General features: G+C 36.1%; 1 protein-coding gene across 4 annotated transcripts in view; it reads right to left on the reverse strand.

Annotated features, from left to right (window-relative positions):
* Positions 1-1,252: 1,252 nt before the first annotated feature.
* PHKB (phosphorylase kinase regulatory subunit beta) overlaps positions 1,253-17,091 on the reverse strand; it is a 220,649-nt gene continuing 204,810 nt past the window's right edge. For 3 of the 4 annotated variants that reach the window (XM_061174411.1, XM_061174412.1, XM_061174413.1), the window contains 5 exons: positions 15,089-15,223; positions 8,899-9,028; positions 4,725-4,832; positions 2,656-2,796; positions 1,254-2,005 (listed from right to left, as the gene is read on the reverse strand). In XM_061174411.1, the coding sequence (XP_061030394.1) occupies positions 1,868-2,005; positions 2,656-2,796; positions 4,725-4,832; positions 8,899-9,028; positions 15,089-15,223 (652 nt within the window). In that variant the 3' untranslated portion in view covers positions 1,254-1,867. Of the gene's footprint in view, positions 2,006-2,655; positions 2,797-4,724; positions 4,833-8,898; positions 9,029-15,088; positions 15,224-17,091 lie in introns of all 4 variants that reach the window. The other variant, XM_061174410.1, reaches the window with a different exon arrangement.

Consider the following 17,091-nt stretch of genomic DNA (forward strand, 5'->3'; position numbering starts at 1 on the left):
GACTGACTACTGAGGAATTCTCAGTGGGCAATGAGCGCTTACAGCATTTATGTGGAGGCTTGCAAAAGTGGTTTGCAATCCAGTAAGATCATGGTTCTAGAGAGAAGCCAGTGATTGGTTTGGAATCAAAGGTAGTGCAATCAGATAAGATAGCCTTAGGCCAGAATTCCTGAAGAAGCAAGGAGAACTCCTCCTAAACCAAATCATCCCCCATAGCCTGAATCAACTGTTACTGGCTTCTCCCCAGTAGGTTTTACCAGGAAATGTGGCAATCTAAGACTACAATCACATTAGAGGGAAGAAAAATCAGTCTGGGGTAGACTAGTGAGAAGTACATAGATTCTGTAATGACATACAGAAATCTGAATTCTTTTCATATTACAAGTGGAGGAATTTATTACATAATATGGACCATAGTATTCTTACCTGTAAAACTGGGATAACAATTTCTATTTCATATGATCAGTATGCAAATTTGATATTATAATTCATGTGAAACACTTAATACATAACAGGTTCTGAATAGACGTTATTTTTCTCCTTGATTTACGAAAAAAAAAAAAGTTCTATTTGGTCAGATTTTTACCTCATTTTTCTCAATTTTGCCAACCTGCACACCTATGATTTCTTATGCAGGATCTAGGCAGTGTACGTCCAAGTTATGAGGAATGTGCCTGACTCTTCAGATTTTTTCATGTGCTCCTGCATCCATTTATTTGATATCAATTTGACTTGTCACTGAAGCTACTTTGTCCTTTCTTTCTTATATCCTTTCAAGACTCTACGAATGGGCTGCATTTTTTGTGACAAGTTTGACTTCTCAGGTGAAACTCAATAATAAGACTGGTCAGAAAAATGACTCTCTTTGGGGCAGGGCTCAAATTAATGGGCTTCACTGTAATATTCAGTAAGGAAATAAATCCATAAAATTTAAATGTTTAATCTACTTTATATTTTTATTGACATTTGCTTAAGTAAATTTGGTAACAAAATATGTGTAATTGTAGGTACCATAGATTCTCTTCCATTTCATCTCCTGATCATTAAATGAAAATATTCAGGAGTAATAAACTTGATACTGTGAATAATGGGAACAAAGAATGTATCCAGATATATTCATTAATTCAGAAATAAAATTTAATGACTTTTGTTTTTTATGAGTACAAACTAGGTTAACAGTCCACACTTCTGAATAATCTTACTTAAATTCTGTTTTTAGTAAGAGCACAAAGAAAATATTTGATCAGGCACAGATTTATTATTTTAGTTCAACCACTACAGTTAGCACAAATACAAAACCACAATCATGTTTACAAGGCAAAAATTGTACAATAGCTCTGTATACTAAAATACTATCAATAATGCAGTTTGAGAATCAAAATATCAGCTGGCTGATTTTGCTTTTATGATGCATACTGGTGTCTTTTTCTAGCATTATAATGCCACTTAAAAAAATTTACCTTTCCATATATTTTCATTCCTAGTATGCATAATTAGTTGGAAAATTCATTTAATTGGCAGTAAAGTGGGAATTTAGTCCGAAGTGCAAAGACTCATTTTGAGGAGCTGTGTAATCATAAAACATGCAGTGGTGAACTTTCAATTCATAAACAATTACTATTGTTCAGTAAAGATTATTATTGTAGTGGGCATAATCATGAGAACTTATTTTCACTTGATTATAAGCAGTTCTTACCATCAGATTGCTTATGGCATGCAAGAGGTCCAGTAACTCTGCCAAGGGTGTGGCAAACCACTCACCAGCATGATCAGCCCACACATTAATGGCTGCCTTGATTAAGCTTCAACACAAACTTAACACACTTCTGGAAAACCTGCCTCAACAGAGTCTCTAACACCTTCCTCACTAGCTAACCAGACATGGGTCATCATTGCTTGGCTTGACTTCTCCTTCCAGCAGCAAATTCATCACGACCTTTGTCAAATAGCTGCATGTTCCTCTTTTTCCCAGGGGGGGAGTATTGTAAAAGGAAGTCATGTCATCCTACAAAGGAAAACAATAAGCAAGTTGTTTGATATTTGTTTGTAAAGAGTTGACAGGTAAAGTCAGTGTCAGCCTAGAGGGAAAAATAAATTCATAGAAATATTTCCTCATGGAAAAGATGAGCTTCTTGAGTTTTTCTTTTATTTTCCTGAGGTGTCTTCTCAGCATATAAAGCAAAGACAGACATTTTTAGTATTCTCCTCTTTGCTGATAATTTTTATTTACTTAGGGAACCTTTTTACTGACAAGCATAAAATATTAAACAGAGAGCCTGGAAGGGACTATATTAGGTAGTACACAGCACCAATGTAGCCTGTTACTCATTCCCATCCTCCCCAGAATTTAATTTTATAGCCTTCTGGAATCTATGGCTCTTTTCTGGTAAAACACATTTTAATTGCTAACTATAAAAAGGAAAATTTATCTCTTCTTAGATTTCTTTTTAGTTAGAACTTCATGGCTGAATTGACTAGTAATTAACTAAAAAGTAACATTAATTCCTTAAATAAATCAGACTTCCCTCTGCCTCTCAAGTACTCTATTTAGTACTCCGTAAATTTGTTTCATAAGTTAAATGATAAGAGATTAGGGATATTTTTAAGAATTGAGAAAAAAAAGCAATTCTACAAAAAGCTATGTTGTCTACTTACTTGTTTTTCAACTTCTTTTAGTTGACTCTCATCTTTTTGAAATTCATGAAATGCTTCTTTCACCAGTTTGTCTAGATCTACTTTGTCTTGAAATTCTAGCTCAGGGTTTCTTTCCAGTACAATGGATACAACCATTAGTAACTAGAAGAGACAGACACATTGAAAGCCAATTATATGAACCATAAAAGCGACACAGTCTGGATATGTTTTCATTCTTTGCTCAGACTGATGTATGGTCCTCATATTCCACAGTGTGTTCTGTACAATGATAGGCTTTAGGATCATCCAAAAGCCATGCCAATTAGTAGCATGAGTTCTGTTTGGAAACCTCACTTTTTTTTTCATTGTATGTATCCTTGTAGCTGTATGGAAATGTTTTTTAGTCACTTAAATAAAACTAGTTAACTTAGAAAAATGACTTTTCTAATCCTGTCAACAGTACATAGTGCTCTCTTCACCCAAAGTGTCTGAACTCTTTCTGGTCTTCAGGCCTTAATCCTTGGTGGCAAGACACCAAAACAGTGTCCAGCGGAGCAGAGGCTGCCTCGGAAGAGGTGGTAGGCAACAAAGCCAGAGAAGGCAGATGAGTTCAGTGGAGATTCTGGATCTAGGCTCAGGATCAAATGACTTGGAGTCTAGCACCCCAAAATGAGCATAATTCTGTGACATCATAGTATTTTTCAGGGGACAGTTATGTTTTAAACAATATACTTAACTCTGACTCTTTATGACATGAGTACTATTTGGTTTGTATAAGCTATCTTAGTTTAAGGCATCATCCTATTGTTTGGCTACCCTATACATTTATCTAAGTAGTAATGTTCATTTTATATGACAAACTGTAATATGCAAAGATTGTATCTGAGTATACAATGCTTGGTAAAGACTTTCTGATGATGATTATGGCTCCTAAGTTGGACATGGAATTATGGCCTCATAATTCCCAACTTGGGAATCTTTCTGAATGTATTTTATTGAAATGCTTCCCAAACAGAACCGGAAAGAACCAAAGGAAACAGAAAAATCCAGGGGTCACAATGTGGGAGACCTTGGGGCAGGGCTTTAGTCAAAAGAATTCGAAGTTTTGCTCAAGTACTAAATGTAGATTTCTTCTGCAAAGAGAATGACTTTATTTTAGAGATAACTATGGGCACAAGATACCAAAAGGTTAACAGCACAAGGAAGGCATTCACCCTTCTAAAAACCCCGTCTTTAGAGGGGGATTTTAGGAGGTGCCACATCCAGTTCAGCACTCACTGAGAGCTTCTGTATCAATAAGACATATTACCCACCCTCAAGAAACACAAAGTCTGATGGAGACATTCCCAGAGAAACAGACAAAGTGAGGATGAGCTATAAATTATATCCATTCATTTGAGGGATTCTCTATGTATTTTTTTCTTTTTTCTTTCTTTCTTTCTTTTTCCTTCCTTCCTTCCTTCCTTCCTTCTTTTCTTTCTTTCTTTCTTTTCTCTCTATGTATTTGATATAATGTTTTAAAATGGCAAAAAAATACGTGTACACATGCGTATGCACGTGTGTGTGTATGCTAGCATTTAACTTTATATGGAGCAATGATGATACACAAAATCACACGCCTTCTCTGTTCACAGAGAGATGTCTAGAAAGGCGTCCCTCAAAATAATAGTGACAATCTATTGTTAGTGGATATAGAGACATTTTTGGCTTTCTTTTCTATAATTTTCTGAACTATTGAAAATTTGTACAATAGTCATGAGTTATTTCTGTAAACAGAAAAAAAAAAAAAAGACAAATAGAAAAAGGTCACTTCCTCTCTTTCATGGTATCGTTGATGCACTTACTGTGGGGGTGAGTGTGTAGCTGAGGAAGTTGGGCAGTTAGCCTTTCCACCCTGATGGATTTAAGATGTTTGAATTGTTCATGTGCTTCGACTTGGGTCAAGGATGGCCATCTACTCCAGGACTCAACTGGAGATTTGGGTTAGGTGAGGAGTGGAATTCCTGGTCTCTTGGGCAGTTTCCTTATACTAGTTTTCAGGGAACAGATAGAAAGCACTTCTTCAGCAATCTACATTTTAAAATACAAACCTCCACAACTATCTGTCTGTATTTTGGCTGGTCGATATTTCCCAACATGTCTTCAACAAGGAGAGAGAAATTCATCTCATACATGGTCATATCTGACAGGGTTGGTTGCTGAAAGAAATAACTCAATATTAATATGCTGCATTGTTATATTCTGGTTCCCACTTAATAGGAAAATTTCATTTTCTAGTCAATAATCTTTTTCAGCTTCTACAAAACCTTAGAGAGCATTTTCAGCTATATGAATGGATATTATATATGTCAAATTACTGACAACCAGCTGACTATTGTGATAAATTAAACCTCCTGTTTTTAGTAGTTATCTTTACTATATTAATGTTTTTAGGGAAAAGGGACTATATTAGAAAACCACTTCAATACACAAACAGAACAGCCAAAAATTGAGACAACAAATAAGAGTACATATTGCTTTCAGAATTAACACAAGAAGTTATTATGCTTGCTGTCAGACTTCAGCATGTAAGTCACCTGCTATTAAGTTAACATCATTTCTGTGGCAGGTCCTTTCTGAGCTGGCAGCATAAAAATGCATACAAATAAGTGAAACAACATTATGTGCAGAAAAAAGCAAAACAAAAAAAATGTTCTCTACTCTACTCTTTATATTTCATTTAAGACAAGAGTATTGCAAAATCTTCCATTCACATTCCACAAACCAAATGAAAGCAGAAAATAAACTCAAATCTGAACCAAATCTGGGCATGGTAGATAATCTTCAAAGGATGGAAGGAAAGGCTCTAAATGTTAGGCTTATATGGTGCAAAGCAGATGGAGTCCCCAGAATTACTACCAGAGATGCAGGGATGATGAGTCATACTTATTTGCTTTTACCTCAGTGATGATTTACAGTGAACTTAATCACAGCCTCAGAACAATGTCTATCTACGTACTACTCAAAACCCAGCAGAAATGTCTCCTTTCAATCAAATGACAGCAGTGTTATTCTGCTTGGTATAATAATGCCTCAGTCCTATATTCAGTATGGTCCATCTATTGTATTCTGTATTCAATACAATCCAACATAATGTTAATGTTTACAGGTAGTACCTAATTAGGGGAAAATGAAGCTGGTTGTTCAACAGGGTACGGGCATACCTTATTTTATTGTGCTTTACTTTATTGCACTTTGCAGATTTTTTTTTTTTTTTTTTACAAATTGAAGGTTTGTGGCAACACTGTGTTGTTAGATGATGGTTACCAATTTTTAGCGATAAAGTACTTTTTAATTAAGGTACGTACATTGTTTTTTTAGACATAATGCTATTGCACACTTAGTAGACTACAGTATAGTGTAAACATAATTTTTATATGCACTGGAAAACCAGAAAATTTTATGTAATTTGCTTTATTGCAATCGTCTGGAACCAAACCTGCAATATTTGAGATATGCCTATAATTATAACTGTTTAGATGTCTAGCAATGAGACTAATGGGGTTACAGAAGAAAAGGAAGAACTTTTCATGGGTTCACATCAATTTCCTTTTAATATATCTCATTAGAAAAGTCAACCTAGCTAGTATGCAATACAATAGTTAAACCTAGAGAAGAGACATCAAGGCTGCCTTATTTTCCAATCTCTGAAAGAAGTGGCAACTGTAGCAGAGAAGTTAAGAGAAAAGGCTCAGAAGTCAAATTGCTGGGGAAGGGGGTTGCACTCTGGGTCAGCTACTTCCTAGATGTGTGACCTTGGAAAAACCACTTAGCTGTGCTTTAGTTTCCTCATCTGTCAAACAGTAACAATAAAGTACCTACCTCAAAAGACTGTTGTGAGGATTAAAGGAGCACTTAGAAAAGTGCCTGGCACATAAAAATACTTAACATGTAGTTGTTGTTAGCAAGGAGAAAATACTAAGTGTAAGTGGCCCAGGCAATTAGACAATTAAAAGACTATCTGGTAGGTATTAGTGGGGGTTGGGAAAGAAGCTAACAAAACATTGCCAGAGTCCACTGTACACGGACACAAGGCCTAGCAGAAGAAGCAGGACACGAACAGTAGAGGCCAGTTCCCCACCCACAGGAGACAGAGCTGCCCCATACAGTGGTCACAGAGCATCTGGGAAAGGGCTGGAGCACCTATACTGGCAGCCGACAAGAACCACTCAACAGTTTGTTAATAGCATAAAGAATACTTTTTAAAAGTTCTTATTCATTTTTGAAAATAAATAATAGATTCACAAACTTCAAATTCTGAAAGGTTAAAAAGGGTTTTCAGTGAAAAGCTGCTCTGTCCCCCCAGACCACAGTTCCTTTTCCCAAAGGCAAAGACTAGAACGCTACCAATTTCTCGTGGGTCCTTTCAGAAATACTCTATGTACATATAAACAAAATGAGTATGGGTGTGTGTATTTAAGAATATTTAATTTTCACAGTATAGAGATCAAACTAGTAGTTGCCAGTGGGGTGAGGGAAGAGGAGAGGGGCAAGACAGGGGTAAGGGACTACGAGGTACAAACTATGTATAAAATAAATAAGCTACAAGTATATACTATATAGCAGTGGTCCCCAACCTTTCTGGCACCAGGGATCGGTTTCATGGAAGACAATTTTTCTACGGAGCGGGGTGGGGGTGGGGGGGATGGTTTTGGAATGATTCAAGCACATTACATTTATTGTGCACTTTATTTCTATTATTATTACATTGTAATATATAATGAAATAATTATACAACTCACCATAATGCAGAATCAGTGGGAGCCCTGAGCTCGTTTTCACTTGCCACTCCCTGTAGGGTTTTGATATGAGTCTGCAAGCAACTGATTTATTATGGTCTCTGTGCAGTCGAACCTTTCTGCTAATGATAATCTGTATTTAGAGCCGCTCCCCAGCGCTAGCATCACAGCCTCAGCTCCACCTCAGATCATCAGGCATCAGATTCTCATAAGGAGCACGCAACCTAGATCCCTCACAGGTGCAGTTCACAGAAGGGTTCGCGCTCCTATGAGAATCTAATGCTGCCGCTGATCTGACAAGAGGTGCAGCTCAGGAGGTAATGCGAGCGATGGAGAGCGGCTGTAAATACAGATGAAGCTTCACTTGCTCGCTCGCCCGCCACTCACCTCCTGCTGTGCAGCCCTAACAGGTCCTAACAGGCCATGGACCAGTACCGGTCTGTGGCCCAGGGGTTGGGGACCCCTGCTATACAGCACAGGGAATACAGCCAATATTTTATAATAACTTTAAATAGAGTATAATTTATAAAAATATTGAATCACTATGCTGTACACCTGAAACTAATATTGTAAATCAAGTATACTTCAATAAAAAAAGAATACTTGGTATAAAGACCTTCATCAAGAATAATTTGTTTGATGTTTCAACACTATAAACAGATACAGTACTCCATTTCTTGAAGGCCTAATTATTCCCGTTTGTGCATAAACACAATGATTTAGGTGTCAGGATTAAATAAAATAATTAAATCAAAGAGGCAGGCCAGTTTATATAACTTGGGAAACCATCTAAAGGAGGGAACACTAATTCATTCAGACCAACGGTAAGTTACATCTCAATTAAATAAGTGATTGTCTAATGACCTAAAAAGTTACTGTACTTTTCACATTCAGTGCAGTTCTTAACTAGTAATTTCCTTATCCACAGCATTACTAAGTCACCTTGTTTCTTAAGACTGATTTGGTTCTGTCTTTTGAAAGTATGTTTTCCTGTTTGTGAGGTCCCCCAGCACTGGCCCATTACAGTTGGTGGTGAAGGAATACCACCACTCAGTAATGTCAATATAAGAAACCCTAAATTCACTAATAAGCAAACAAGGAAGAATAGATTGCTTGGCAAAAGGTTTGACCATACGGTGTCTTTAAACTGAGAACTTCCTTGAAACATCTGAAATATGATAAAACAAATTTTTTTTTTTATTGAATACAACTTTCAAGCAAAATATCCATTTGTAAAACAAAGCTTTTTTATAGAGGAACACTAAAACTGAAAAATAAAAGGAACTCAGATTGGGAAAAAATACTTCCAATCCAATTGACCAGACTTATTTTCTCCCTTCAGGTATCTGGATACCCCTACTTTAAATACTCTTAGAAAATGGAATAAGTAGAAAAGTTATTTTCAAAGCAGAGAAGGAAAGAACTCTCTGCTCCTTGAGGTCCCTTTATAAGTCCCTTTACTGACACAAACACAGTGGGGCTGTACCTGGGGCAAATGCCTTCCGGCTACAATGATTCCATTGGGTGTGCGCTCCAGGATCTGCCACACTCGGTCATAGAACCCAGGGGGAGTTCTATTCAAAGACCCATCGATCTGACGCCTGTTCAGCCAACATCTGTAGACCAAAAGAAAATGCCTCAGTGTTGAAAGCTTGTTCTGGCAGAAAGCAGGGCTTTTATATGGATTAATTGTTCCAATAGAGTGAGCAATAAAAGCCAAATTCCATCAATGATGCTTATCTACCACATGTTACAGAGGTTACTAAATATTTCAAAGTGAAAACAGAGCTTGCAGGAAAGGAGAAAATCCCAAAGATTTAAAGAAATTTAACAAGCAAAATGTTATTCTCTAGTAAGTTACTTAAAACTCACTATGTGATTAAATGACTTTCTAACATGTAAAGCAGCTCAATGTAAAAACACAGCAGCAGTCATTTTCAAAATTAGTTCACATGGTCCTCACATACAATAAAATGTAAGCTCCATGAAGGCATGGGCATTGTATTGATATATATAGCTTGATCATTCCTATACACTTCTCCAAGAAAAGTGCTTAATAAACACCTGATAAGTAGGTGAATGCTCAAAAAAGCATGATGTATCTAATGAAATTACCTTATTTTAAACCTTATGTGTCAATTTAAACCTTATATTTAGTTTTAAACCTTAATTTAAATATGGCCAAAGTACCAGTGCTGAAGAATCAGCTACCAAATTTTACATGTCATAATAATCGACATGTAAGAGTCAAAATTCTAGATCTATTATTTCCATAGATTAAATATTAAATCTTAAAGATATAATAGTTACTTCAATCACAAACTGCTAAAGATGCAGAATTTGCATAATCTGAAAAGAACACACAAATGACACAGTAGTATATTCTTACAAAAGCTGAAGATAGGAACAAGCATAAACTTTTTATACTTGGTATTAAAACAGGCTGCAGAGTAAAATGTGTCATCAACCACAAGGTGGGAATGTAATGATCAACAGTATTTCTAGGTGTGAAAATAGCTATGCATGATACAGTAAACAGAAAAAGACATTTTTGTTCTGGTGAAAGAGGACCAATGAAATTACATCACTACATAAGTGAGGAGGCACTTTTTTGGACATACAGCTTCTTTTGGTAGACCCACACTTGTGTGGCTGGGTTCAGTGCTATGCTAAAGAGAAAAAGCCAAAGGAGTTCCTTCATGACGTTTTATTCTGGATAATGGGTGTGCAAACTGAATATCCTATATTCTGCGTTTGATTTTTTTCCCCCTATTTCCTTTGTTTGGCAACAACAAAAGAGATGTTTTCCGAGTTCTGTGAAGTCATGGTTAATACTATAAAAAGGAGATGTTTGCTTAGAACAACATAAAAGGTAGAAATGTGTGAATACTCACAGAGGAGGAATTATTTTAGAAGAATTCTCTTATTTTTACTTTTTTGGCTTTTTATTTTGAAAAAAATTAGACTTATAGAAAAGTAAAAAAAAAAAAATTAATGAAGTTCCTCTTTACTCAGCTTCCTCTACTTCTGTCATCTTACATAACCAATAGCACAACTATTCGAAACCAGGAAATAAACACTGGTACAATACTACTAATCTATGGACCTTATTCAAATTTTGCCAATTTCACCACAAATATCCTTGTTTTGGTCCTGGATCCCATCCAGGACCCCACACTGCGTTTAGTTTCCAGGTCTCCTTAGGCTCCTCTACTCTGTGACAATTCCTCAATCTTCATCTTTCACGACTTTGACATTTTAGAAATGTCAGTTATTTTGTAGAATGTACCTCAATTTAGGTTCGTCTGACGTTCTCCCATGATTAGACTTAGGTTATGCATTTTTCACAAGAATACCCAGAAATGGTTGTACCCTTCTCAGCACATCATATCAGGGGGTATGTGATGTTGATGTATCTTATTACTGTGGTGATGTTAACCTTGATCATTTGGTTAAGGTGGAGTCTGCTGGGTTTCTGCACTGTAAAGTTACAATTTTTCCTTTTACAATTAAAAAGTATCTTGAATGGAAATACTTTGAAATTATGCAAATTTTCCGTTTCTCATCATACTTCTACCTGCTAAATTTAGTGGTTCTTGCCTGCAATAGTTATTACTCTTGTATTTGCCTAATGGTGATTTTTTTATTTCCATCATTCCATCTATACTTATTAATTGGAATTCCATTGTAATACAAGTCCCTTCTCTCCCATTTATCTATATATATCAGCATGGACTCATGGATATTTATTCTACCAGATGTAATCCAATAGTATCATTATTTATTTTCTTGCTCAAATTGTTCCAGCTTTGGTCATTGAGCCTTCTTCACGTTGTCTCCAGCATCCTTCTAACACACCTCTATAATTTTTTGGAGCACTTTCTTACTTTCTGGTACCACAAGATGCTCCAGGTTCGTCTTGTATTTTTCTTGACCCAGCCCTGGAATCAACCATTTCTCCAAGGAACTCTGGTTCCTTTATTAGAAAGTGGTATTTGGAAATCAATATCTGGGCACTAGGTTTGCTCATTGCTATTGGGGTTTCATTGCTTCTAGGTTCTCTCAGTGGACAATTAGGAAAGATATGGATGTATGCTCACATATACACACCCACATTTATTTCTGTATCTATTTCTGTATCTATACATCTGTGTAAAAATCATGAATTCATACTGATACTCCCAATTCTAGCCCAAAACCACAGGGTATATTCTAGCCACTCCTCTTTCCTTATTTGTAACTACATTTTCCAACAGTGAAAAAAAATCTGGCTCAAATTAGCCACATTTACTTATTTATTTAATATCAGTGTGTGTATGTATACACACCATATATATAACACTATGTATGTAAGTATGTGTGCATATATATATATATATAAATATATATATATATATATAAATTCCAGAATTGCTAATTCCTACCTCTGTGAGAAAAAAATTTATTATACAGAGTACAGGATTTGTGTGCAGTTCTTTTTTGTTTAGCTTTACAGTGTCTAGTCAATGTTTTCCAAAGGTACTTTGGTTAATTCTTGTCGTCCCCTCCCCCTTCAGTGTGGTAATATTATTCATTTGTAATGTGGTTAGGGTCAGTTGTTACTGTTTGTATTCTATTTTGGGTACCTTCCACACGTGGATTAATTTTAATTAATTATTTACATTTGGGGAATATAAAACATTACCATAGTTTAAGAGTCAGAGCTATTCAAATGGTATACGCAAATGGAAGGTATATTCAAATGGAAGTATTGCTCAACCCTCAACCCTACTGCACTGTACCTATTTTTTTCATTTTTCCCACCCTGTTCCTCCCCACTCCCTGAAGGTAACCAATTAGTTTCTGATTTATCCTTCCTGTATTTCTTCTGTAAAAATGAGCAGATATCCCCTTCTTTCTTACATGAAGAGTAGCGTACGATATGTACTCTTTTGTACTTTGCTGGGTTTTTTTAAAATTTTTATTTTATTTATTTTATTTCTTTATTTTGGTTGTTCCTGGTCTTAGTTGTGGCAGGCGGGTTCCTTAGTTGCAGCCCACGGGCTCCTTAGTTGCGGCTCACCAGCTCCTTAGCTGCAGCACGTATGCTCCTTAGTTGTGGCACATGTGCTCCTTAGTTGCAGCTGGCAGGCTCCCTAGTTGCAGTTCGCGGGCTCCTTAGTTGTGGCATGCGAACTCCCAGCCGCATCATGCATGCGGGATCCAGTTCCCTGACCAGGGATCGAACCCGCGTTTCCCCACACTGGAAGGCAGATTCTCAACCACTGCGCCACCAGGGAAGTCCTCTGGTTTCTCTTCAGAGTGTATAAACCTTTTGCCTTTTACTTTGCTGTTTTTATGTAATGATATAGCCTAGAAATTATTCCGTATCAGTTCATAGAGACCACACTCATTCTTTTTTCACAACTTCATAGTACTCCACTGTGTGGACATACCACAGTTTATTCAAATAATCCCTCATGCATGGGGATTAAGGTCATGGGCATTCCAAAATTTGCAATTATAAACAATGATGCAATGAACAACCTTGTGCATATATATAATATCTATTCATGCTGTTGGAGGCAACCTCCAGGGTGGGTCCCTAAAAGTAAGACTGCTGGGTCAAAGGGTAAGTGCAAATGTAGACTTATTTTTTAGATGTGGTCCAATCCCCATATAGAAGAGTTGTAGTCACCAGCTATATATGGGAGTGTCTGTTTCTCCACAGGCTCAGCAAATGTTTGCCATACTGTTTAACTTTGCTAGTCTGATAGATGAGAAATGGTATCTCAATGTGTTTTAATTTACACTTCTCTAATTATGAGTTAGTTTGAACATCTTTCCAAATATTTAAGGTCCAGTTTTTAATGTTTTAAATGAACTGATCAATCATATTTTCCCCCATTTTTCTCTTAGGTTTTTGGTTCTTTGTCCCTCAATTTTTAAGATTCTTGGATATTAGCTCTTTGTAACAAATGTTTTGTTCCAGCTTCTCAGTTGTCTTTTGGCATTGTCTATTTTTTCACCACGCAAAATGTTGCTTTTAATTTTTATATAGTCTTAATAATCTTTTATTGCCCCTGGGTTTGAATCATAGTTAGAAAGTCTTTCCCATACCAAGGTTACAAAGGAATTTACCCAAGTCTTCTTTTTTTTTTAATTTATTTTTTTATATTTATTCTATTTTATTTTTTTTGGCTGCGTTGGGTCTTTGTTGCTATGCACGGGCTTTCTCTAGTTGTGGTGAGCTGGGGCTACTCTTTGTTGTGGTGTGCAGGCTTCTCATTGCAGTGGCTTCTCTTGTTGCGGAGCACAGGCTCTAGGCATGTGGGCTTCAGTAGTTGCGGCACACATGCTCAGTAGTTGTGGCTTGCAGGCTCTAGAGTGCAGGCTCAGTAGTTGTGGCACACGGGCTTAGTTGCTCCGCAGCATGAGGGATCTTCCTGGACCAGGGCTTGAACCTGTGTCTCCTGCACTGGGAGACGGATTCTTAACCACTGTGCCACCAGGGAAGTCCCAACCCATGTCTTCTTTTAGCACTAGTATGGTTTCATTTTTTTTTTTAACGTTTAGATCACTAACCTGTTTGGAGTTTATTCTCGAGTACAGTATAAAGTATGAATTTTATTTCGTCTTTTCCAAATGGCTATCCAATTGTCCCATCACTATTTATTTTAAAAGTCCATCCTTGACCCAATGATTTTGAGATGTCATACATGACATTATCATACATGAAATTTCCATATGTTCTTGGGGGGTCTATTTCTGGACTTTTTATTCTGTTCAACTGTTCTATTTTTCTGTTCATGTATCAGCATCACGTTATTTTAATTATAAGGGCTTTTAAATATTTTTACTGTCTCTCTTAGGGCAAGTCTTTGTTTTATGTTTTTCTGGTTATTCTTGCATGTTTGTTTTTGCACAGGAAGTTTAGTATTAACTGGTCTAACTCCATAAAACAGCTTGTTGGAATTTTATTGGAATTTCATTCAACTTGTAACAGACATCTTCAAAATGTTGAGTTTTCCTGTCTAAGAACAAGGATGCTCTTCCATTTGTTCAAATATACTTTTGCAGAAGACTTCTTTTCTAGGTATTTCTAGGCATATAACTATACCTTGGAAAGTACCAGGCACACAGATAGTGCTCAATAAATGCTTGCTTCAATAATTTTATTAAAGCACTTTCTGTAATAAAAATAACTCTTCAATTCAATGCAATCCAAAGTATTTGTTTTGCGTTTATTCTAAGGTTAGCACAAGTTAAGTCTAAGACAAGTTTTACCTGAATAAGTTTACAGTCTACTTAGAGAGACAGAGTTACAGGCAAGATATTTAAGTAACATTACCAAATCCAAACTTTTATGCCAAAATGTTGGGAGGAGGTGGCGAGTACTACAAAGGATCAGAAAGGGAATTGACCAAAGTGGAATGAAGTGTTACATTCTGCATAGAATAAAAATTAAGAAACATTTACAATCTATACCTGAAAAAAGTATAAAATTCAAATCAACACAAAATCATAACTGAAGACAATTTTAATTAGTATCTCTAGGTATGCTGCCCATCTACTGGTCTTTGATACTCTGCTGCATTTTATTTCTTATTAACACCTTACTAATTTCATATATATATATATATATATAGTTATTGTAAATCCAGAGTGTCCTGTAGGTAACAAAGGACCCTCATTACCTTCTATTCCGTTGAGGCTGCAGAATATCCAACAGAAGCTGTTTCACTTCACTAGGTGACAACTGATATAAGTCTCTGGCTGGCTTGTTTCCGCCACGGATCTGTAGTTCATACTCCATAGCATGGATGATCCACCTGAAACAAAACAGGGAAAGCATGAATCAATAACTCTTGAAATAAAATCACCTTGTGCTTCTTTTGGCAATGCCCTTAACAGCACTGACCCATCCAAAGAGGAATGAAGAAAAGGCCATTTGAATTTCCTGAACTGCTGATATAATTACTTCCATCAAGATTATGTGACATGATCAGACTCTTAAAAATGAGCCCTGCTCGTGCACATGTGGTTAGGTAGTAAAACATGAAAATAGACAGGTACTTAGGTTCTTACCAAATGAGACTGATGAGTAGTGGCTGCCACACTACTATTTTCTTAATACTAGATATATGAAAAAAACAAATAGGATAAAAATAAATCATTTTAAGAAATGGGCTGAGATATGCTATTATATAAACATTCCTTTCCCAGGAAGGACAAGTGTTTTTTACCTACTTCATTTATTTTGTAGTCATTCACTTATAATTGGAAGGGACAGAGGAGAAATACCTGCCTTTGAAATACAGGCACACAGTTAGTTATAACTTAATTATACTAGTATATCAGAGAACATACTTTAATCAGTAGATTTCAGAAGAATCTATTCTTTAATAGATATTTAAATGCTGTTCATGTACCTATTATTAAAAAAATCTATAATAGATATTTAAATGCTGTTCATAAAACACATTTTTATTACAGAAAGAGCTTTAACGTGATTATTTAGGAAAGCATTTATTGAGCACTATTTGTGTGCCTGGTAGTTATATGCCTAGAAATGCCTAAAATATTTCATTATTTTATGTGTAAATAATTTTATTATTTAACTTGAGAAGCTTTTAGTAAGTATTTTTACAGTTTCATCTCATTTCATTTATTGTATTCTGAGGAAAGAACTCGGATAAACTAGTTACGCAAACCAAAGAAAACTCAGGAAATAATACTATGCCTTAGGGAACCAGAACTCTACAGACCATTAGGAAAAGCTAGGGAATTAGTTTTACACAGCAGATTACTCTGCTTTATCCTTAAATCCTTTGGTGAAGACTGAATAACAAACAGAGACAGAGAACTGCAAAGAACGTGTCTTCATTTACCCAGGTTTTGTCTCCCCAAGGGGGTACTGTGTAGCCAGCCCACAGGTAGAAACGTCTAGTTACAGCAACAAAGATTTAAAGTGGCGAAGTTACTGTGCCCAAATATTTCAATATCTTTCTCTTATACACTTCTTTGAAAGACTGCCTACAGGTTATTGCAGGTACAGAGATGAAAAAGTTAGGTGGAAATAATCAAAAGATTCAAGTCCTTCTTTCTGCCAAGGTTGGTTTCTAAAACAACAGTGAGGCATCCTCATGGAATGACTTTACTGTCTCTCAATGGAAAAAATGGTAAGAAAAATGGTAATCGTTTCCAGTTGAGCAGGAAGTAATATCAACCAAGCATATCACCCTGCCCACTGGGCCAGGCCATAAGCCACAAGGCAGTGTGTCTCCTGTGACTGCTCCAATCCCTCTGATAAGGCAACTCTCAGCTCTTTTTCCTATCCTCTTCACTATTCTTTGTTGTTGCCATTTCTGGAAGTTAGGAATTTAACTAGTCTGCCAGTCAAATGCAGACTATGTTGCATGACACTGAGATAGATTATAAAGGCATGAGAGATACACAAGGATAGAACATAATAATTTAAAAAATATACAACATTACTATTACCACTGATAGTACATGACAAATATTTAATACTTGCTCTTTGGTAAGAACACTAAAGATGACAAGGTATCTACAAACAACAAAATACATGTTTGTGAGTTTCCTGGTATGTGCAACAACAGAATATGTAATGGAGTTAAGATGTACAATTTGCCCTTCTCTAATCAGCTGAAAAGCAAAACTGGACTAAACCTATATT

The sequence above is a fragment of the Eubalaena glacialis genome, chromosome 18 (genome assembly GCF_028564815.1).
Source record: "Eubalaena glacialis isolate mEubGla1 chromosome 18, mEubGla1.1.hap2.+ XY, whole genome shotgun sequence".
NCBI lineage: Eukaryota > Metazoa > Chordata > Mammalia > Artiodactyla > Balaenidae > Eubalaena > Eubalaena glacialis.